This window comes from Balaenoptera physalus (assembly GCF_965194825.1).
Source record: "Balaenoptera physalus genome assembly, chromosome: 6".
In the NCBI taxonomy this organism is placed as follows: Eukaryota; Metazoa; Chordata; class Mammalia; order Artiodactyla; family Balaenopteridae; genus Balaenoptera; species Balaenoptera physalus.
The window spans coordinates 103,817,847-103,841,691 of record NC_138885.1 but is presented as its reverse complement, the minus strand read 5'-3'; the positions used below and the strand labels follow the sequence as shown (position 1 = coordinate 103,841,691).

The 23,845-nt window shown below is 35.6% G+C and overlaps 1 protein-coding gene across 2 annotated transcripts in view; it reads right to left on the bottom strand.

The window, feature by feature from the left end:
• SPAG16 (sperm associated antigen 16) overlaps positions 1 to 23,845 on the bottom strand; it is a gene marked incomplete at its 3' end in the record, with an annotated part of 901,411 nt that overhangs the window by 732,755 nt on the left and 144,811 nt on the right. For both annotated transcript variants that reach the window (XM_082467474.1, XM_082467475.1), the window contains one exon: positions 22,174 to 22,301. In XM_082467474.1, the coding sequence (XP_082323600.1) occupies positions 22,174 to 22,301 (128 nt within the window). The remainder of the gene's footprint in view (positions 1 to 22,173; positions 22,302 to 23,845) is intronic.

Sequence of the window (23,845 nt, the reverse complement as noted above, 5' to 3'; positions counted from 1 at the left end):
CAGGTATTAATATCTTAGGAAATTAATCCTATTTTTCTCTAAATTTCCAGCATAACACTGGAGTTTCAACTTCTGCTGAAATTACCCACTGACTATGTAGAATATTCTTTGGTCATGGAGGAGATTAAGATGATGGTCAGCCCTTTGAAAATTTGAGTTTGTTAAGAATTAGAATCCCATATCAGCTGCATATACTGTTATATTTTGAAAGTCTAGAGTCTATCAGTATATATCACCTTGCTTGATACTAATATCATGACGCTTCACTTCTTTCATTTGTCTAAGCCTCTCACCCATATCCCTGAACTTATTTCAACAGAGCTTATGATGCATTTTGCTGCTTCTAGTTTGACTTTAACTTATCAGGGAATTTACTTGTGAAAATTCTGTATACTGCAAGAAATTTAAAAATGTATGTGCACCCTCTCTTCCACAATTTGCTGCATTTTTTTCCTGTACTATTTCCTATATTTCCTAAGCTATTCTTAATAGTATTTTGGGGGGAGTTGTGGCTGATTTCTCATTTAATTAAAACTGGTGACTTATTTTATGTCTGTATGGTTTTGTGTGTGTCATTTTAGTTTTTAGGACTGCTTTTAGTATAGCAAATGAAATAAAACATTCAGTCTTCCATATTTGATCAGAATTTTTGTATATATCAATATTTGCAATTTCAGGAAGAGAAATATTTTAGCAGAGAGACAAAAAAGGACAGAAATGTCACTGAAGTTGTTGATCAGAAGTTGCAATTTCACTGACACATTAGATGTACATGCTTAACTCCTCAAACTTCAACCAGAATGATAGTAAGAAATAAACAGACAGAAATCTCCTAAAGTCATAGACAAGAGCAATAGCAGGGGAAAGAAGATGAAATTTTGGAAAGTGCAAAGCATATGAATGCTAACTGATCTAACAGTCCGGAGAAGGCTGAAACCAAACAGCTTGTGGCAGTAACATGCACAAGAAGCAAGTCAGTTCTTTCTCCCAGATCCTGGAAATATGTTGACTATGAAGCATTGAGTAAAGCTGAAAATTGGTAGAGTCACTGAAACTTTCCATCAACAACAGTTAAGACTCTCTCGACTCCCTGATGTCCCTCCCCAGCATATGCAACCTCCTTGGCAGAAGGTAAATGTTTACACTCTGAAGACATTGAACCATCGTGGACATGGCCTCAAGGATTCCAGGCACAGATGGGAGGAAGGGTGAGAATCTTCAGTCACCTTCCCCCCTTCAGCCAAAGCAGGTCACTGGATGCTTCTCCAGAAAACACAAATCAGCCTATAAAGAAAACACCTGTAGATACTAACCTTTTGAGTTTCCCCCTTGATGAGGTCTTCTGGACAAGCCCCTACATATTCTCAAGCTATAAGGCACTGTAGTAAAACTTTAACATTCTGAGGAAAAGTCATTTTTGACATAGGAATTTTCTCAAATAATCAAGTATGAAGAATAAAGACATTTTTAGATTTTCAAATTCTCAAAACCTTCTTCTAGTTTGCCTTCTTTCTCATAAAGTCAATGTTGGAGGATGGCAGAATATGCCACCCTAAAATATTATATGCCTCTTTGGCATAAGGATTATTTTGAGTTGAAGGCACTTAAAAACAGCAAATGCAGGGAGAGGCTTTCTCTGAATTCCCCTTATCTGCCTAAAGACGAATGTTACAAAAGGAACTCAACTGTCATAAATTCCCTCCTCAGGAGTTTCCTCAACCAGGGAAGATTGACTTGTCACAGGATAGGAGACTAGACATCAATACCACACCCAGACAAACTTTGTCACAAACTACCATATCTCCCGTCTATTCTTCTAAGGGCCCATTCATCGCTCCTAAAAATCATTTATTCTCTCTCCTAAGTGGCCTACTCCCCCTACCTTTCCCCTATTATGACAATATATAAGCTCTTGAATCTTACTGCATCTTAGGGTATTCACTTTTCTTCCCAGTGATGTCTTGTGCACGCAATATCAAAAATGAATAAATTTGTATAACTTTTCTCATGTTAATGTGCCTGTTTTCAGCTTATTTCATAGACCTAGCTATTGAACCTAGAGCGTTAAAGGAAAAAGTCTTTCCTCTCCACAGCGTGCAGCACCAAAATGAGGGGATAAATCAAGAGAGAATAAAATATGGTGTCCAGGAAATGGGATTCAATAAAGAGGGGCCAAGAAATCTTCTAGGAAGCTGACAAAAGGAGGCTCGAGACAGCAGCTGTGCAGCCAACCCAGAGAGCGAGTGGTCCAGACTGGAACAAGAGAACCCAGGGCTGCAGGGATGATGCCTGTCTCCAAGAGGAAAATAGATTGTACAAAGAAGGAAATAATTATCACAACTTGCTTCAGCTAAAAACAGAATTTCATCATAGGATGTAAATACTGAATATTGAATTAGTGAAATATTATGATATAATTATAAATTGGTAGGCTGGAGGGAAAGAAAATATCTGAGCGGGTGGAGGAAAAGAGTGGCAATTTAAGCAAGGTGGCTCTTCTATATTAACAAATGAATAAACAGTTTAAAGTAGAAAAATCCATTTTAAATGGAGGTCATTTAAAAATGTGGAGGTAAGTAACAGGGAAAAGGCAAAGCTGCTTGATTTCAGAGAATGAATATTTGAGGTGGGGAGGATTAGAATACAAAAATGCAATTTTATTATTTTTATAACTGGAGTATTCTTCATTTTAAAATATATATGTGGAGGACCTGGTTAATTATAACATTTTTAACAAGTAACAAAATTAAGAATATCTATATCGATATATTTAAGAAAACACTTTAAAGCCCAAAGGTGGGGAAAAAGTGACGTAGAAAATCAGACATTTGGAAATTAGAACATTATAAGATTAACTGGTAATTTGCAAATCTATCTTTAGGCAGTTTTTTTTAATGTTAATGATCTATTAATAGGAACTAAATTAATAATAATTATTTGACTCTGTTTCTCCATAATTTTGAAAGCATTATATGTATTTTTGTTGTCTGTTTGTTATAAGCATTTTAGAATATATTCAAGCTCTATTTACAAACCTCTCTAAAATTTGAATCTGGAATTATAATTGTGGTAGACAGAAAGGTGTGCCATCCAGATTCCCATTTCAAGCCATGTCCAGCACTGGGGGAGTGTCTCCAGCTATCAGCTTCTTCAGTGCCGGCCTCAGCTGCAGAGGGCCAACTTGCCCAAGGTCATATCCTTCCAAGGGCCAGCAACTGAGAGAGACAGAGGTTTAAGGCAAGACCATTTTAGTCCAGTGAGGGGCATAACCCCACTGGGTTGGCTGAGGCTTTGTCAATTTTTCCCTGAGCCCAGTCCTTACCTCTCTCTTTCACAGCTATTGACAGGACCACCTCTAGGGATATGCAGCCAAGAGCAAATATTTTTTTGTGAGGCTCCTGTTTATATGTTGTATATATGTAACCTATAAACATATATGTTTACATGTTAACAATATACCATATATTGTTTAAACGAAAGATTTTATTTAAAATACATTGTCTCATGTCTCAGTATCCAGGCTCCATCTCTTCATGTTCAGATTCTGGAACTATCTTCTTGTTCCTTACTTTCAAATGTGCCATTCATGGCTAATTTCTTTTATCCAGTCATAGGGAAAAAGATAGCTATACTATTATGACTTCACAATGCCATCCCTCTTCAGAATTTGTTTATATTGAACAGCATAGATATTGTTGGCTCTGCAGTTCTCTAATCTGTTTACTATTTGATGCCCACATTATTGCTCATGACATCATCCATCGTGAATACTGGCTTCCAATGACAGTCTCAAGCGATACTGCGATGCTTCATTGACATTGACCACAAATGAAAGTCTTATGCAGAGCATGCAGAAAAGCATGAACAATAATTTATTTTGTGGTCATGCTAACTTTACCACTTGGAATGGTAACACATAAATGTAAAGCAACACATTACACCATAGAATTAGCATAAATGTAAAACAATACATTTTCAAACATGACTACTGTTGAACTTATTAGGTCATAATCAGTTCTACACACCACCACTAGCAGAGAAGATAGGCAGGGAGCCTATGACCATGCTACTCATGCATGCAAGGAATGTTTGTCCTTTATCAGGCACGGCTTAAGGCTGACTCAGAAGCCTATAATATAACCACGTGGATAAGACAAAAGAAAGGCCATCAACTGGAAGAGCCCATCGGCTCTGTGCAGCACAGTCTCAAAAGCCCTCAAAGGAGACAGGCCTGGCCATCCTGGAAGACTGCCTGAAAGTATGCTTCCAAGCCTGAGGAGGAGATGGGTGACCCTTGGATGTTACAAACTAGGATTAGCACAGCAAATCAGAAGATGAACAGGAGAGAACACATTCATAGATGGACAAGAGCCTACACCTAGATCCCTAAATTGTCCAATGTCCAGAGTGAGACGTCATCCCAAATCAGCATGTCAGGACCATTATGACAGCCCAATCCTGTGGGCTGTCTATGGAAGAATTACCATATCAGTAAGCAGGAGCAATTTGCTGACCAGGCCACCTTCCTGGAACCTGGATCCTGATATTGGGGTCCTGCAAAACCCCATAGGCACAAATTCAGGAGCTCCTCAGGGCATCTGGTTGAATCTACACTCAGGAGAGAGGATCAGAGAAGACCCCCAAAAAGGAGAAATGGGGATGCCAAGCATGTTGTCCGGCAGATGGCATTGTCAGCCCCAGACATTCTCAGATACCAAAGGAGGACTTAAAAATCTCAAAAAAGTCATTCCAAATGGCAGAACCCTCTGAGGCTCAGGGCAAGAGCAGGAGGCCAATTTGTCTGAGGATAAGGGTGAAACTGGCTGCTGCTCCTTAATAAAGATACCCAAAACTCCTTTTGAGTAACTGCTTCCAGACAACACTGCTTTGAGAATAATTTATCTGGGAAGTTATGTAGAATAATCAATATTTGTTTAAATTATTAATAAAAGCAAAATTTGTGTGGATTGCTTTGTTGTTGTAGTTTTGAAAAATTTTGTTTCCAAGACGTCTATGAGCAAGGCAATGGGAATTAAGGCAGTATCAGTCTCCTAGGGCTGCTCTAACAAAGTACCACTAAGTGTGTGGCTTAAAAGAGAAGAAACTTATTCCCTCACAGTGCTGGAGGCTGGAAGTCTAAAATCAAGGTGTGGGCAAGGCCAGCTCCTTCTGGAGGCTGTGAAGGAGAAACTGTCCTGTGACTGTCTCTTTTGACTCTCTCCTAACTTCTGGTGGTTGTTTGCAGTCCTTCTCGTAACTTGGCTTGAGGCAGCATAACTCCAATCTCTGTCCTCATTGTCACATTGTGTTCTCCCTGTATGACTCTGTCTGTGTGTGTGTGTGTGTGTGTGTGTGTGTGTGTGTGTATCTCTTCTCTTCTTATAAGGACACTAGTCACATTGGATTTGGCCCATCCTAATCCAGAATGACTTCAATTTGATTACAATTGCAAAGATTTTATTTCCAAATATGACCACATTCACAGGTACCAGAAATTAGGACTTTAACATATCTTTTGGGGGGACACAATTCAACCTGAAACAAACATTATTCTATAAAAACATGTTTGCTCTAATTTCATTTTCTTACATATATCCTACAGGAGAATTGAATACAAAGACATTCTACAGAGGTGAAGAGAGATTGTTTCTAGGAGTAAATGTTAAAATTCTGAGACATAGTTTTAATTATAGCTCAAGGACAAAATGTTAAGTCAATAAGAAACTGTAAGAGGGTGAGTTGGCATAAAATTACAAGCTTTATATTCAACATTTCAGGAATGTTTCTAATGTAAAAAGTGATAGTAGATTAGAATGCACTAAATAAATTCAGAAACATGAAAATCAATTATGTTGAAACTTTTTCTATTTTTCCCATTTAATGAAAAAGCAACCATTTTATTTTCTTGAAAAAAACTCCCCCCACCTAATATAAACTTTGCTCAATGCTTATACTCAGAGGTCAACTCAAAGAGAGCTTTTCTCACATCCCACACTACCTCACAGTTTGCTTTAAGTGGCCCCCCTAATGTGATTATTATATTGTATTTGTAAGTATGTCACCCAACTAGACTTTGAGTTCTTTGAGGACAGAGACTTCCTTATTTCTGTAATTCCACCATCTATAATAATGCCTGACACATATTAATAGCTAAGTAGATATTCTAGAATCAATTAATAAATGAGTGTATAAATCCATGATTGAAAGACCTATGAGCAATGATAAATCAACCTTTAACCCAGGGGCATTCTTCAGAAAGTAAAAAAGGTAGATCATTTTCTTTAAAAGTAAAAAAGCTTTAATGTCAGTTCATATTTCAAGGAAAAAAATGAAATGTTACAAAAGATCTTGGGCTTCATTTTGTTATCAAGCCTTAGTAAAATGTATGGGCACCTATTAAAGAAAACAATGATTGGACCTTAGTGATGAATTGATTATTTTTATTATACCATTACTTAAATACACAAAAAACTAGGTAAAAATTTCCACAGCTGATATGAATTTCTGAGTATAATTTCATGTGAGCAAGAAATGTATCTTCTTTATCTTTCTCTGTCTTAACTGAGTTTCTTCTTTGAGCATAATTTCTTAGGTTGCCCCATTTTATAACAACACTGGAGATGAGACCATAAGAACCTAAATATCTTCTGGCTTTACAGGCATCACTCAAATAATTCAGTAATAGTTCACAGAAGTCTCAATAAAAACTTTTGGTTCCTGTTCTGTGGCCTGTTTTGGTTCAGTAGCTCTCTTTCTGCTACTTCTGTTCCATTATTGGGAACATAGGAATCATTGGGCAATTCCTACTCCATGCTGAAGGACTGAAGCTGTGATGTTGTCTGTCTAGACACACCATGCAGCAGTTTCTTTTCTGGAATCTTGTCACATCCCTAGGGCTATACTTAGGAAATGGGGCACAGATCTCTTGTGCTCTTGGACCACGCAAAATTAGTTGGAGGTAAGGGAAAGGGAGTAGGCCCTGCTCTTAACACATTATGTTTCTCCACTGTGATTTAACTATGCCAGGAGCCTTTTCTGCTCAACTAAGGGCCAAAGTTCTCCTAAGTAAGAAAGAGTCTCTTTTTCCTCTTTCTCTAATTTTCTGTCATATTTTCCCCCACTGGGCAGAAGTACAGCACCAAACTACTCCAACTGTGATAATGGCAACAGGAAAAAGGGACTGCCATGGTAAAAAAATCAGTTAATATTTCAATAATTTCTTTGATTCACATACCTTCTGCTTGTGTTAGGCAGAGCAGATGCACAAGCGTGGATGGCTCAGGAAGCACTCTGGATGAGAGCAAGGGGACAGGAAGCTACTGAGGGAAGCAGGGGTGGGAAGTAGGGGTCAAAGTTCAGAGGAATTTAGTTTTCATCTTTCCATAACAGGAAGTTGTCAATATGATAGTAAAATAGAAATGCTACATGGTAGGTTTTCCTGTTTTGAAAGAATTTAGTGATTTTGGAGGATGAATTGGAAGTACGAGAAATCAGTAGGAGGCTACTGAGTCCAGGTAAGAAATCAGGAAGACCTAATTTGAGTAACTTTTACAATGATTCAAATAACATGGATATCTACAAATAAAAACTACTTATTTATTGGTTGGATATTTATTTAGTTCATTTCATGATTATACACAAGTTACCTGTTTTGCAGAAAATAAGTCATCTTAGATATTTACTTCGAATAAAAAATCAATTTACTTCTAAGTGATAAAATTTGAATATGATTATTAAGAGCCTTTAAAGACCCTTGATGCTGATAATAAGTGAACTATTATAATTTATCACATTAACACAGCTTTAGGACAGCATCTGTGATTAATCTAGAAAAATGTGTAGATTACTTACATTATCAAAATGATTACATCCATCATAGTAAAATAATGGGATTCCATTTTAGGAATGCATAATAATTAATTATCTGGGTTATTAGCACAATTTGCATAGACTTGTATCTGTCTTATCATAAATAATTTCAATTTTATAAATTATATTTCACTTTAGATCTATGAGAACTGAGAAAGCTAAAAATTAAAAATAATGACATTATGCTAAATTTCGATAGAACTTTTTAAATGAAGTAAACCATAATTATAATATTTTTATATTATTTAGCCTAAACCTTCATTGAGAATGAAATATTCATTTAGGAAAGTCAACTGCATGGAGGGCAGCATTACAAGTGGATACCATGGGCCCACTTCCTCAGCAACCATGCACTCCTCAATAAACCACAATGTGGGAAATAATCTCTTGGTTTCTTTTGGACTGCTTATACTGAATTTACTATGGACCATCTAATTTCCCTATCAGCCTCTTTAAAATCCTCATATTATTGAACTCTTTGCAAAAGATCGGCCACTCCATCTTTTCACATCGCTCTTCTATCTAGGGTTTTGCGATACCATTCTGCCCTGGCTCTCTATCATACAGTCAACCTGCCTGGCTTCGTTCACTACTTCTACCTTCCTTTATAGAATCCTGATTTTGGTCCAGGTATTGAACTCTCCTCCATAGAGCAATATGCTTTGTGACCAAAGCTATAAGGGAAAACTCAACAGTCCATGGTTGGAGGAGAGGATTTCTTTCTCTTTCCTATTGTGTATACATTTGCTACTGCAATCATTTCATAAACATTAAGGGGATCAGCCTAATTATAAAACAGAAAGATGATGTGACAGAGATTCTGCTATGTGCTTACGAACCTCAGCATATGTTGCCCAGTCTCCACTGCAGCTAATTCAATACCATATGACTAAGTTCTGGAGGTGGCATTTGAAATTCATTCCCAGGGCTGGCCATGAAACCCTCACAGGGATATTTCACTCTTTTTTCACTCTTCTCAGAACCTCAAAGGTCATGTGTTAAAGATGCCGGAGTTACAAAAGTAAATCCTAACTCGCTGAGATTTCCTGAGTCAACGTTTGGAAAAAAAGATGCCCAGGAAAGCTATCCAAATAGGAAAATCTCCACTGTCCAGGTTTTAGTGAGAAAAAAACTTTTATTGTATAAGTCCCTGAACCTCAAAATTGCCTAAGGACATGTATAAGAATGGAATATTGGAGGCAGAGTTATAAAAGAGATATCTGGAGAGCTAGCTTGGAGGTCCCTTTCTCTAAGTAGTACATCCAAAGTAGAGAATGACTCAGCCACATTTACCACACTACATGTTTGGAGTAGAATCAGTACATTTATATACCAGTTTATCCAAAAGTTTAGTTTGTTTGTTGTTTAAATTACGCTCTACCCCCTTTATATGCATTTCTGCCTATTATTGACTTTTCGATGCCATTGAAAATTTGTTTCATCATTGCAATAACAGATTTTTTTCTTTTTTTGCCACACCATGCGGCTTGTGGGACCTTAGTTCCCCAACCAGGGATTCAACCCAGGCCCACGGCAGTGAAAGCGCAGAGTCCTAACCATTGGACCGCCAAGGAATTTCCGCAATAACAGAGTTTAACTCTGACTTTTATATGTTAAAAGCCATTTTAGCTAATCAAGCTAAAATATAATCTGTACTTCTCTGTAACAAAAAAGTAATAGTATTTTATTTCATTGTGAGTACCAATATTTTAATAAAAAATAAAAGTTTGGAAAAAATAAACTATATTTTTATATTTAGAGATTAGTTTCTCTATTTTATATAGCCCTAATCTATTACTTTATGTTTATCAAAGATGAGACTAGAATGAACATGAGACCCTAAAGGAAACACAACATTGTACTTCTGAAAGGTAAGAAGTATCACCAGAATAATTTAAGCTTGATGGTAGAAAAATTTTAATTTAAAATACAGTACTAGGAAAGTATTACTATATCAAAGATAAGAAATCCCAGAGAAAAAATGAATCATGATATAAAGGCCCTTTCTAAGCAGAAACAATCCATTTCGATATGCTTTGGGTTTAAAGAAAAATTTTAAAATAAAAGAAATAATAATTATACAGTAGAAGAACCTTACATTTGTTTCCTTAAATCAAATTTTGCTTTTAGAACCAGTTTACTTCAAAACACTACAAGCAAAAATGCAGGATTATAGTTTAAGAAGACACTAAGTGATTTATTTAAACATATATATTTTCTGAATCTGGAAACAATGGTATTTTCTCTGAAATTGGCCTTCAAATCATCTTAGCTTTTGATTGATATTTCAAAAGTAGTGGCATTTGAAATTCATTCCGGCTCGAAAATCCAGGTCCCTACCTGAGCTGTCCATCCTGGTTTAGTTGACATAAAAAGTTAATAACATCATATGAAAATGTTCTCTCCAGTCAGTCTGAATATAAGTCAATGTGTAAACATCTGAATACCAAATAAGATAGCTTTGTGTGAAAGAGACAAATTATTAAAAATAAGTTGAGCTTTGAGGTTTAAGCTATGAAGAAAAGAAACACAGTGCTATGAAGGGAATAATGTGGATTATTCCCTAGTGGATCAGAGAAGTTCTTTCTGTATGAAACATACCTGAGAATTATGTATGGATTAACTGAGCTCATTGTATTCAATTTTTCATTTCCAGTTCACTAATTAACTAAGGCCAATTTCGTTTTGCCACTATCTCCATGAAAAAGTGACTGTAATATTTAAAGTGGCTTGTAATATTGCAGGTATATCTTTAGACCAAATCAACTTGACCTCGTAGTGGCATTCAAGATTGTTGACCATGTCTCCCATTTAGTTTTCCATGACATATTGCTTTCTGAATTCTGTGGTCCTATCTGCCTATCCTTTTACTTTCTTCTTTCAAACTCCTTTTGACTTACTCATTAAATAAATGAGTAATTCAAGCTCCATTTTAAGGTCTTCTACTCTTTTCCCTCTTTCCCTCAAACATTTCCTCCATCCTCATTACTTACTGTCATATATATATATGAAGATGAATCACATTTTTAATCTTCAGTCTATTCTCACCTCTGAACTCCAGATCCATATTAGTTTGATGTCTCACAGGCACATACAACTCACAGGTATCACATTGACCACCTCCACCCAAACTTTGTCCTCTGTGAAATGCACCACCAACAACCCATTTTGAGGTTTTACAGAGGACAATATAACAAAGAGCATGTACCATTTCTAAGAATAAGGGTATAGTTGTATCATCAACATCTAAAATATGCTTGTTATTCTATCCATTACACACTCAAATTCCACTGAACATCTTTTAAGTTATAACCAAACAGAAAACTATAAACCATTAAAGGGCAATATATATTAAAACTGTTCATCTCTTTTTCTTCTCTGTTTTTGACCTTAATTCTTATACTTGCACTAAAGATTTCAGGCAAAGGTTTAGTAAGTCATAGTGAATTCCTCGGAGATATTTATGAACCATGTTTATGATGTGGTAAATATTTTGGTCTCCTCCACCCAGAAATATTTACAGAAAATATCAACAGGCAGTCAAAGGCTGTGGGAATTCTAATTATTACTTTCATTTATCATTTAAATTACTGGAGAAAAGTACACAATGTGATGGATACTGTTTCTATTTAGTAAGCTTAAAGTGTAAATCGGTTATTTTTCCTGAAGATCTTGCTCCAGTCAAATGAGTGATCTACTTCTCTATCTAAAACTGTTACTGTTACTTTTTTAAAAAATGAAGGAGTAGAGAATGATCAGATCTGAAAAAAGACTTAGTTCTAGAATCACAGAGGTTAGAGCCTAAGCAGATTGCAACAGAGATTCAGGTGGGAGAGCAAGTCATACTGACCACAAATTAACCCATTTTTCAGTCAAACAGCATCAGAATTCAAAGATAAATCTCAATAGGTGTACAATACTTAAAGGTCCAGGTTAGTAGTTGAAGAATGGCTTAACTCTATTTTTGTATGTAAAAGGGGCCCTGTCTCAGGTCACTACATTGGTAAGAGGAGACCCGGTCAGAGGAAGAGGATAGAGACAGCAGATAGGCAGAATATCTACTGAGCATATATCATGCTCCAGGAATAATGCCATGTACTATTATGTAGACCATTTCACTGAATCCTTACAGCCTGGGAAGTGTTTTCTTTTTCTTGATCTGTCCAGGTCATAGACCAATGTCCTGAGTACATTTGATAAATGTTGCCAAATAAATGGCTGCATGCATGATTACCTGTGGCAATTTTCTTTTTACTACACAATGCTAAATATTACAAGATGACCTACAAAACTAGTAACAGAGAAAACACCCAGAGACACTAGTTGGAACCCATGGGAATATACTACAACTTGGGGAACAAGGGACTGGTTAGCACTGATTACCATGAAACCTAGCAGAGATGGGAAACTGCATCATGTAGTTGAGACTTGTCCAGCAACCATTCCTTTTAACAACACCCAGGCTTTTTATTTTTTTTGGAGCCGCCCACCCTTTATTATCAGTTATGTGGATTGATACCATCCCCATCTTAAGTACTGATTTTTTTATATCAGGATAGTGGCCATTTTCCTCGTCACAATATTCAACTATGGGATGGCACTTAATCCAACCAGTCAATGAGACACAGGGTAGTACTTGCCTAAAATTGCAGGAAAGAGAAGTTCCATTCTCTTTCTTTAAGAGCTATGGAAGGAGATCCTTCCCTAGATGGCGCTGTGAAAGAATATGAAGTCTAGAAACACTTCAGCCATTTTGCTCCACTGAAAGGAGAACCTGGAGTCTGAGGATAATGCTGATACAAAAGGCAGAATAAACAAAAAACAGTGAAATCAGGTACTTAGTGATATTTTTAAACACTGAATTAAGCTTGACCTGAAGCCACTCCTACTTCTGATTTTCTCAATTTATTGATCCAATAACTCCCTTTCATCTTTTAACCAATTTATGTTGTATTTTTCAGTCACTTTCAACATAAAGTATCCCAACTTATACTGGTAGCAGATAGGATCTCAGCATGGCTCATGCTCAAAGTTTAAAGATACACTTTGCTCTAATATATTGTTTGTCTGTTTGGGGGATAAACACAGCATAAAAATTATACTATGACTTAAGCTTATTATAAATATACATTGTAAAATACCAGTTAAATGTATAGTTATAAAAATGGTAGTAGTCTCCAAAATGGCCATGAGGAGAGTTATTTAATGAGTCTCAGTGCAGAAACTGACAGGGTGACATCAAGTGATACCTAAATTATAAGTGGATAATATAATTTTAAAAGTTGGCTATACGCATAGCACAGGGAGATCAGCTCGGTGCTTTGTGTCCACCTAGAGGGGTGGGATAGGGAGGGTGGGAGGGAGACGCAAGAGGGAGGAGATATGAGGATGTATGCATATGTATAGCTGATTCACTTTGTTATACAGCAGAAACTAACACACCATTGTAGAGCAATTATACTCCAATAAAGACGTTAAAAAATAATAAAAATAAAAGTTGGCTATAGAACTATGCCTGCACACAAAATTTTCACCCAATCCATGCATTCATTCCTTCAGCACACACCAGGCACCTCCTGTATGTCAGGGGCTATTCATAATCAGACATGGTCTGTTCCCTCAAGAGTCCTTGCTGAGGGTTTGGGAGACATAAACATATAAATAAATCATCTTTGGGATTCAATAGGACCTGTTCAATATGCCCCTTTATTATATTATGCATCTAGTACCAAGAGGGCAGAAAGGAGGTTTGATTTATAGGTGGGGATTTCTTTAGGTTTCTTGATATTTACAAATAGAAAAAGGAGGGAAATGCATTCCAGTCAAAGGAACATGGCTAAGACATGAACATCTGAAAAGACTTCATTGAGTCTAGAGCATAGTGGTATAGAGGCTAGCGGTACAGTAAGAGATAGAAAAATAGGCTGGAGCTAGACTGGGAAGAGCCAAGTGTGTCTTGAGGGCTTAAAATATAATTAAAAATTTTAAAGCAGAAATAAGATATCAGATCATTTTAGAAAGATTACTCTAATGGCAGTAAAGAGGATAAATTAAAGTTGAAGGAACAACTGGAGGTAGAGAGACCAGTAGGAGGCTGCTGGGGGAGCCTAAGTGACAGTTGATGGACTGTGAGAAATGAATAGTGCACAACTCATTTTGGATACAGAATACACAGACTTAAGTGACTGACTGAATGTGATAGTAAGTGGTCAGGAGGACCTAAGATTCACAGATCATCTTAGGTAACTATATGGATGATAATGAATGACACAAACCAAAATGGGAGAACGAAGAAGATGAAGGTGGAGGGGAGGGGATGGTAGAAGAGGGAATTGGCTTTGAGAACTACTAAGTTTGATGTGCTCACAAGACACGCAAGTTGAAATGTCCTATTTTATGTGGTACTCTGAGTTACTAGCGATTGCCTTGGGATGATGTCAGTAATTTTAAATTAAGGTTGGATTCAAAGTACAAATATTATTACATATGTTGGATATATAAGTCTAATAAAAAGTTTTATTATTTCCCTTAGATTATAAAACACTATTGATAGTGGCCACATAAAAAATTGCCAAAATTAGTTTAAGATTTAAACCTACTGGCACAAGCACTGATATTTACAGCTCATTCACCATATAACTATGAACAGCAAGAAAAAAATAAATTCTGGGATACCATTCCATGTGCATCAATTTAGCACGGATTAAAGACAAGGTCTTGGCAAGTTTAGGTGAGACACCCCAAGTAATGACAAAAATTGCTGAAACCACTGATTACTTGTACTTCATCAAATCTTGTCATCTCTAACTTTTAAACTGAATTATTAGTATATGTGTGAATATGATATAGTTTGAAACACTAAATAAATTATCAAAAAGAAAAAGAAATATATTGATACTTGTCCTAAACCATCTTGCCTGACATTCTGTATTACAAAGATTAACCTTTGCTTTTAACTTCCATTTCCCTTTCTATTACACAGTAGATAATAGGAAATACTAGTAAGCAGCTAAGCAAGAAAGTAGAGTGAGAGATAGTTTCCATATTCATTGGAAAATTATTATTGCATTGTCATTCCAAGAAATTTGACTTTCCTCATCATAATAATATACTCCAGAAAAAGTTTTATGTAAAAACTGAAGGACTAGTTGTTTGTTTTTTTTCCAAAAAGTGAAGCTATGTCCTAAGGGAGACTAGCATAATTTCATTTTTACCAACTTTAGTTAATAAGTGGGATTTTTATGCATTGTTGGTGCTACACATAATTGCTATATATAATTATAATATGTCCAACAATACCTTCTTGTAGGTCACTGTGGTTATTACTATGGATCTAGATAATTAAAACAGAATGAAAAACCATTATAGCCCCAGAAGGGTAACTGTCGGTCTCTCCGTGAGTCTATGCAGCACTGGAATTGAAAATGCTTTGTGCATCATCTGTGACCAATGAAAAGACCTTTCCATAATTTTAGCTGTAAGTTGATCCACAAAACAAATCAGGGCACCTTCTGGAAGATGACAGCTGCTCAACAAATCCAAAGTGCCTAAACAAAGTTAGTATAAAGCTGAAGATACATGCAAAGGCACTAAAGACAATCTGAAATAAATTGAAAATCTAATCTCCTAATTAGATGATGTATTTATTTATGGAACACACCTAAAAAGATAAATAGGTCATAAAAATATATGTTTACATTTACTGTAAATTCATGTACCTTTTCCTTCTTAAAAGTTTAGGCCATAAATACTATCATTATTTAATGGAAGCTAACTGAATACCTTAGTACTTTGACAGTAAATTACAAAACCAGCAGAATATATCTTTATATTATAGAAAATGTTCTAAAGTATTCTGTACACTACTTGTAAGAAATGATTACAAATATTTTTACCTGCATATAATTATTACCCTTCTAAGGAGACTTTTTTGATGCTTCAAGAAACTATAAGTTATTTTCCTTTGATAATTCAAAGTTTAAATATACACTTTGCTCTAATATATTGTTTGTCTGTTTGGGGGATAAAAACAGCATAAAAATTACACTATGACTTAAGCTTATTATAAATATACATTGTAAAATACCAGTTAAATGTATAGTTATAAAAAGGATTTAATATTTAATTTGGAAACTCACATTTTAGAATATAATCGTGGTTTCTTATAAACATATATAATTTACAGCCAAAACAAGATGAGAAATATTGACCCATGCTAAAAAATTACATTTCTATAATGCCCATTTTTTTGCATTAAAAGCTACTTAGTCACTTTTTCCATTTCTGGTGACTGCTTCCATGGAAGTGCCTGGAATAGTACTGACATGAACCTAACTACTTGCCAGGGAGCACACACAGCTGTGAACCGTGTTCACAGGAGAATCTAAGGGTCCCATCCACATCTAAGTCCACTTGGAAGTTTAATAGGCCTCCCAAACTTAACATGCCAAACCCCACATTCCAAACCGGGCCCTCCCTTAGCCTTGAAATTAATGGCCACTCTATCTTCATTGGCTCTGACCATAAACCTTGAAGTCAACCCTAATTGCCCTCTCTCTCACCCTACATCCTGCCAACCTAAAAATCCTGCTCACTCTCTCATCAAAAAAGAAAAATCTTACCACTTAGCCTCTATAACACTATCAGCCTAGGCCAGGTAATCTTTACAGTTCTCTTGAATTATTGAAATAGTTCCTAACTAGCCTGCCAGCTTCTACCCTTAACCCCCTTTGACAGTCTAATTTCCACACAGTAGTCAGAGCATCTTGTTGTTATATAAGCCAAATTGTATAATTCTTCTCAAAATCCTCTAATAACTTTCCAACATTCTCAGAATAAAATTCACAATCCTCTTTACTATGATCTATAAGGCCCTAAGTCACACTCCCTCTGGTCCCCAAATACCTAACTTAGTTTTCTCCTCCTCTTCTGCAAACTCACTTACTCTGTTTATACTGGACTCCTTGTTGGAACATTTTGGACATGTTCCCACCTCAAGGGCTTTGCATTCGTTGTTCTCTCACCTCTAACCGTCTTCCTTATTCTCTGCTTGTCTCACTTCCTCACCCACTTCAGGTTTTCATTATGCGTCACTTTCTCAGAACAGCCCTGGCCTCTGTGTTTAACCTCAAGCCACCCTCTATTCCATTTCCCTCTGTCTGCTTTGTGTTTCTCTATAGCACTTATGGTCATCAAACATATTATAGCATATATATGTTCACTACTGGTTTATTACTTGTTCCCTGTAACACATGTAAGCTTCCTGGGAACAGATTTCTATGTATTTAATTAATTGTCCAGAATAGTGTCTGATAAATGCTCAATAAATTTTTGTAGAATGAATGAGTGAATGTGAAAGTACCTTCAGTCTGTTTTTTTTTTTTTTAATTACACTCATCTTATAGAGCCTAACTCATCCATTTTCACAAAAATATAGTGCACTAGTCAGGGCAATTAAAGCAGTACCTCACGCAAAGCATGATGAAGGTTGGAGAACTCTCCAAGCACACATGACTCAGAGATCCACGTGCCTTCTAGCACACAGTTTGTCACTTTCAAAGTCCTCTGATTCCAGCTATGAGGATGAAGTCAGAGACAGTAGAGAATCCCAATGGAAGTCTTAAGGGTTAACACACTTCAGAAGACTGGGAGATAAGCTCTTCCAATGGGCCCAGGGAGGAGGAAACTGAATTGGTGAGAATCTAGCCAGTCTCTGCCACCCATAAACTAGAAAAATACTAAGATTTCATGTTCTTTTTCATTTTTATAAAGTACTTTAAAATTTATGCTGCATGCCTACTAAAAACCACGGTGGAAATAAAGTAGAATGACAGGGCTGACAGTAACTGCAGGAATGAGGAGTAAAACATTAGTTACATATTTCAGGAGCTGCCTCTCCAAGGAGGTGATATTTGAGCTGAGATTTTAGAGATAAGAAGGAGCCAGGTGTGCACAGACTGGAGAAGTAACAACACAAGGAGAGGGAAGAGCTAGTGTAAAGACCTGGGGGCAGAGATAAGTGTGGCATGTTTGCAGAGTAGTGAGAAGACGGGGTAGCTGAGAGTCCTGGGCAAGGGAGCAGGGGAGAGCATGTGGTCAACACAATGGCAGGAGGGCAGGAGTCCCAACTTGCAGAGCCTTGTAGGCCTCAGAAAGAAGTTTGGATCTTACTTTAAAACAAGGGGAAGATATTATTGTACCAAAAGCAGCGAATCTTATCTGATTTACATTTTTAAAAGATCAGTTTGGCTATTGTGAAGTAAGTGAATTACTGTAGGGTAAGGTGGGGTGAATTAGTAGGCTTTTGCAATAGTATGAGAGATGGCCATGGTAATATAGATAGATAGAGAGAAGTGGGAAAATGTAAATATGTTCTGGGAGAAAAGCCTATCAGACTTACTCTTAGATTTAATGGTGGCAATTGCAGGGTGAGAGAATGAGTAGTTAAAACTACTCCTAGGCTTTAAGCTTGAGTAAATTCATATAAGTTTACATTTTGCTTTTGCAAAAATGGGCAAGACCAGGAGACCCATTTTTCTGAGGGAAAACAAGAGTTCTTCCTGAGCATGATAATTCAGAGAAGCCTATTCGATATTCAAACTCAAGAGAGATGGCAATGGTAGAGATATTCCCAAGGTGATTACCTATCACTATATGGAGAGTGTTTAAAGTCTGAGCTTGGAAGACGCCACCTGAGAAAGTGTGGACAGTGAAAAAATGAAGCTCTGAGGCTGAGCCTGGGGCAGTCTATCAACTGGAAGTCTAGCAGAAGAGAAGCAGCCTGCTGAGAAGACACTGAGCAGGACAGCCTGGGACTCAGCAGGAAGACCAGGACCATGCAAATAATGGGAGTCAGAAGAGTAAACGCAGAGGTGGTGGTCGTATTGACTGCAGCTGAGAGGAGAAGAAAATGAGAACGGAGAAGTGGCCACTGGTGGTGGACACGGAAGCAGGGAATGACTGACAAGAGCTAGTTCCAGAGCAGAGGAAAGGAAGGGAGCTCCACTGGAGGGGAGAATGGAAGAGCGAGTGGAGGCTGTTAGTTCAGTCAGCACTACTGCCAACTTTTTTAGTGAAAGTGAGCAGAGCAGCTTCTAGGAAAACAGCACAGGTTTGGTGGGGGGTTGTAGGTTCAAGAAAAATCTTTTTTTTAAACTAATAGGAGTTACTGGAGGATATTTTCTAGGCTGATGGGAACCATCCTGTGAAAGTAGGAGAAAGACATCTATCTCAGAACTTAAAAACTCTGTTAACTAATCTGATTTAAAATCCTTCTGGTTCTTCAACCTATGAAACTGCACTCTATAAAAATGCAAATTAGTAAGACATTAAAATTTTTTAAATTATCTGGAATTTAATATGCATTTATTTTATTATGACCTTGTTGGAAAAACATAGTAAAATACATTTTAATAAATCTGTGTTTTCCAGGGAAAGAACACACAATTAAATTCTGCACTTAAACACAATCTAATTAATTATTTTAATATTTAAGTTTAAAGCAATTATCCTAGGTCAAGCTTGTCAGGGGAAAAAAGTATCTTGGCCAAACTTATAGGTTATATAGTTGTATGTTACTGGCATACCTGTATGCTTGATTGTAAAAATAGAAACTATTTCCTTGGGCTTTTTCTCTAAAATACCTTGTGGCTCATTCACTGTTTTGTGGTCTGCTTTTGAGTTAACCAGACCTGATACAAAATTTTTCTTTGTGTTTCTCAAGGTCTCTGAGCCTCATCTGTGTGTGTGTGTGTGTGTGTGTGTGTGTGTAAGAGAGAGAGGAAAAAAAAAAATATATATATATATAGAGAGAGAGAGAGATGGGGGAAAAACAGCTGAATCTTGGCATTGAAAGATGCTTAGTAAAACAGTTTATTGTTATTATTGATATTCTTTCATGATCATTGTCATTACTATTATTGTTATTTTGATGAAGTTAAGGAACCTATATACCATAGAGGAAGAACTTTATTTCCACTGATGGTAATTGAAAAACAAAATAAATAAATAAATTCACAGTTACTTATAAAACAAAAAACATTTTTTATTCTTTAAAGAAACATATAATTGAGTCAATAAACATTATACTATTAAAGACCTATAAAGTACCAAACCTCTGTGTGTGTATATGGGGTGGTGGGAGCGGGGTGATTCAGTTTTAAATTAAGAACAGAGAATATGAAATTATTTGAGAAACATTAAAAATTTACAGTTGAATTTTATATTATGGCTAGTTAAGGATTGGTGGTATAGAATGAGAGTACAGAGAAAGTAGTAGAATAAAATAGGTGGGAAAGAGAAAAACAAACCTGTGACCATGAAGAAATAGCGGTATAATGAAGCAGAAACTGAGACAAATTGGAAAAGAAAAAAGGCCCAGGTAAATGAGTTTGCCCAAAGTCACAGCTTAATTTTCCTTTGAGGTATGTTACACTAGAAGATTAGTGATTAGTTTTCTACTCACAATTCTTTTTTTTTTTTACTGCCTAACTCATAATGCTAGAATCTTCTCTCCTCATGGGCTAACTAGTGAAGATTATGAAGATTATGACAGAGAAATTATTCCCTGAGTTGCAGTAGTAGTTATCAGGGCAGCTGTCTTTCCAAAGTCTGCAAATAAATTAAACTGGAATCCAGACTTTGTTTTTGAGTAAGAGTCAAATGTTTCCCTCTTTCTCTTTTCCACATTTTCATTTAGTAAATGCTTTTCCCTTAACCTCCACTTAATCGTTGGTCAACATTTCCCATTCTCTCTGTAAAACACTCTGGCTGTGCTAGCAGTGCCCTGACTGCTCAGAGCTTCCAGACCATGCCCCAGCAGACCAGCACAAGCCACTCCCACCAGCTAAGGTCCACTATCACAAAGAGTCAAAGGAGTTTGTTACTAAACCTCATAAGCCAGTTGCGTTTGCTACTATAATGTAATTAAAAACTAATCAAGGTATGAAATATAAGTGTGATAAGCAGAATTGCTATCAATGAAAATTAAATTAATGCCATGGAAATGTGAGGAGATCATCTTCTGAGCGTCTGAAGTTCTTGTTTCAGATTAAGAAAATCATAAAATTGAAATTGTTAGTGATGCATTATTGGTATAGCTTATGTAAGAAATATGATGTAGAATTCCAATCAACAGTCACTTAAGGAAAGAAAAAGCCATGGCCTTAGATCAAAAGACTGGCATGTGAATGCAAATGAACTGTTTTAAGTTGAAATAGAATACTTAAGGTATGAATGTATCATTATTATGGTTCCTTTTACTAACAGACCTTTTCAATTCATTAACCTACTGGTTTTGGTCATGGCAGAGTCTTGCTACATGAAAATAATCAAACAAATAGGTCTTAGGTCTTAGAAAGTAAATTATACATACAGTCATCAAGAGCAAGGTAAACTTTGCAAAATAAACAAAACAAAACAAGAAAAACCTTACCACAGTTAAGTGTAGATTATTAGAGTTGGTTAACATCCTCTTCTGAGACATTTTTCCTCATTAAGTATAAGAGGAGCAATTACATAATGTTTGCTGTACATTTTTGTACAAATTTCTTAAAAATCAATAATATAAACTTGGGATTATATGAACAAATACAAGAAAACAATATTACTTACCTAAACCATAATCAAAATAATGTATCCATGATTATTTACAAAAGCTGACCACTTAGTAAAATTTTAAAGTACCATAGAAATCTATTGTAGAATGTATATTTACTGATTCTCCACAGAAATATTTTTCTCAAACACTCTGAATAGGAGTAGTATAAATTTCATAAGATTTAAAATGTTTCCTATGAATGTAAATATGCAGATTCATAAAACTTATTAGCAAGTAATAAGTTTTGCTTTTAAACTGATGTGATTATGGTTCACAAAACTATGGTCCTCAAAACAAAACAAAATAATGTGTTAATGTGGAAAAAACCATAAAATATTAATATTAATATTTGATAAAATATTAAGTAAAATAATCAAATGAAATGCATAGTTGCTGAGATCCTATTTTTAAAACAAATCCTACAAACCTCTCTAAAAACAATCTGTGCTTTATTTTAAGCCAGAACTGCAACCTCTACATTAAAAATGCACAGTAGTGCACTTAGGCTGCACTGCCACCAAGTGCCTAAACCAGTTAGTTTTGAGACTCTTGAAACAGCTTTAAGCGGATTCTTTCAGTGTTATAAGTAGCAATTTCAGAAACAGGCTAAGAGCAAAACACTTTGACCATAAACAGCTATAAGAGCATCAAAATTTAAACATGACAATAAAATCTCAAAGGTATTAATAAAACATCAAGAATCCTACCAGCTCACTGGAAGTTCGTGAAGTCTAAATATGTTATTCAGCTTGTAGTCAAATTTTGCTGGACAAATATTTTCTTTGCATAAACACAGGTTTGGATTTGGTTGCATATCAGTGGGAAACTCTGAATCCTAGAGAAAAAAATATAGCAAGAGTTCTGTGTAAAATAGACAACTCACTGCAAACACTGATACAGTTTTATTTAATATTATATTAGAACATAAATGTTACTATTATAATCCATCAGGATTTACCTTAAATCCCTTATTCCTGATTTTAGTTTTGAGAAAATATGTAAAAAACATAAAATTTTAAATAAGGCGTATATCTACTTGCATAAATCTAAACTGCATACTACATGGTAAAAATTACTTGAAAAAAATCCCCTTATTGAATTACAATGAAGCACAATATAGCATTGTCTTATATTATTGGTCTATTGTCCTTTTGCAATAAGTTTCCATCCCCAACAGTAACATCAACAAAATCTGTGATTATTTTTATACTCCTTTTGTTCTCTATAAATGGGGAACTAAACACATTTTAATTGGATAACAAAATAACAACATTTATTAATTGATAATTATGGTTTTCTTTAAATCTGAGGACACAGGGCTAAATTAAAGGTACTTATTAAAGATAAAAAATTTCTGTCAGAATCATTTTAAATCTCACATACATTAGAATCGACATCTGCCATGTGTTGGTCATTTCCCTCCCCACCCAGCAAACTCTAACGAGAGATAAAAGATCATTTTCAGCCCATGAGAAAGTGGTCTCTCCTCAGTGGAAAGAAGACATGCTATGAATAGCACTTAATTGACACTTAATGATGGATGGATTAATTGTTCAATTCTACACAAAAAGAAAGTAATCAATCTGCTTACCCTTAACACTTTAAAACTGCCTTTAAAAGAGGGAGACATACTATTCATTTGCACACTCATTCATTTATTTAAAAAATATTTATGAGTGCTACTTTATCCCAAACATTATTCTAGGCATAGGGAATCCACCAATGAACAAAGCAGATAAAAAGATTTGCCCTTGTGGAGGTTACATTGCAACAGATTGTTTATTATATCCTCAGAGTTGGAAAATGATAAAGCCAATTTTCATAAATGAAGTATTTTTCTGATCAAGAAAGTAATATACATCCTTATAGAAATTTTATGCATTTTATAATATTACAAAGAAAAAAATTAAAATTATTCTTACCACCCTGGTATAATTACTATTATCACTCTGGTTTAAGAATTTGCCTGCCTCTCTTTCTCAATTTTTACAAAACTGGAACCATGCTCTATTATCCACCCTCCATTTTTCATTTAACATTATATTACTGCATTTTCACAGTATTTAGTCTATTTTGAAAGAATGATATATGTCATATTTTACTTAACATCAGCTATATTTGTTTGCCTTATGATTATCGATGCTGTGAACAGGGTTTTCTGTCTATAAATCTGCACTCTACTGATTACATCCTTAAAACACAGTTTAGAAGTGTAAATAAATAATAATCCAAATAAAATTAACATTTAACAAAAAACATGATACCTCTTCACGGATTGCTCTTTAGAATTGTTACATGAATTCACACCCCTGCCAGTTATATAGTAATATATATAATGTACCACATCTTTGCTATGGGCACACTCACACACGCACATAT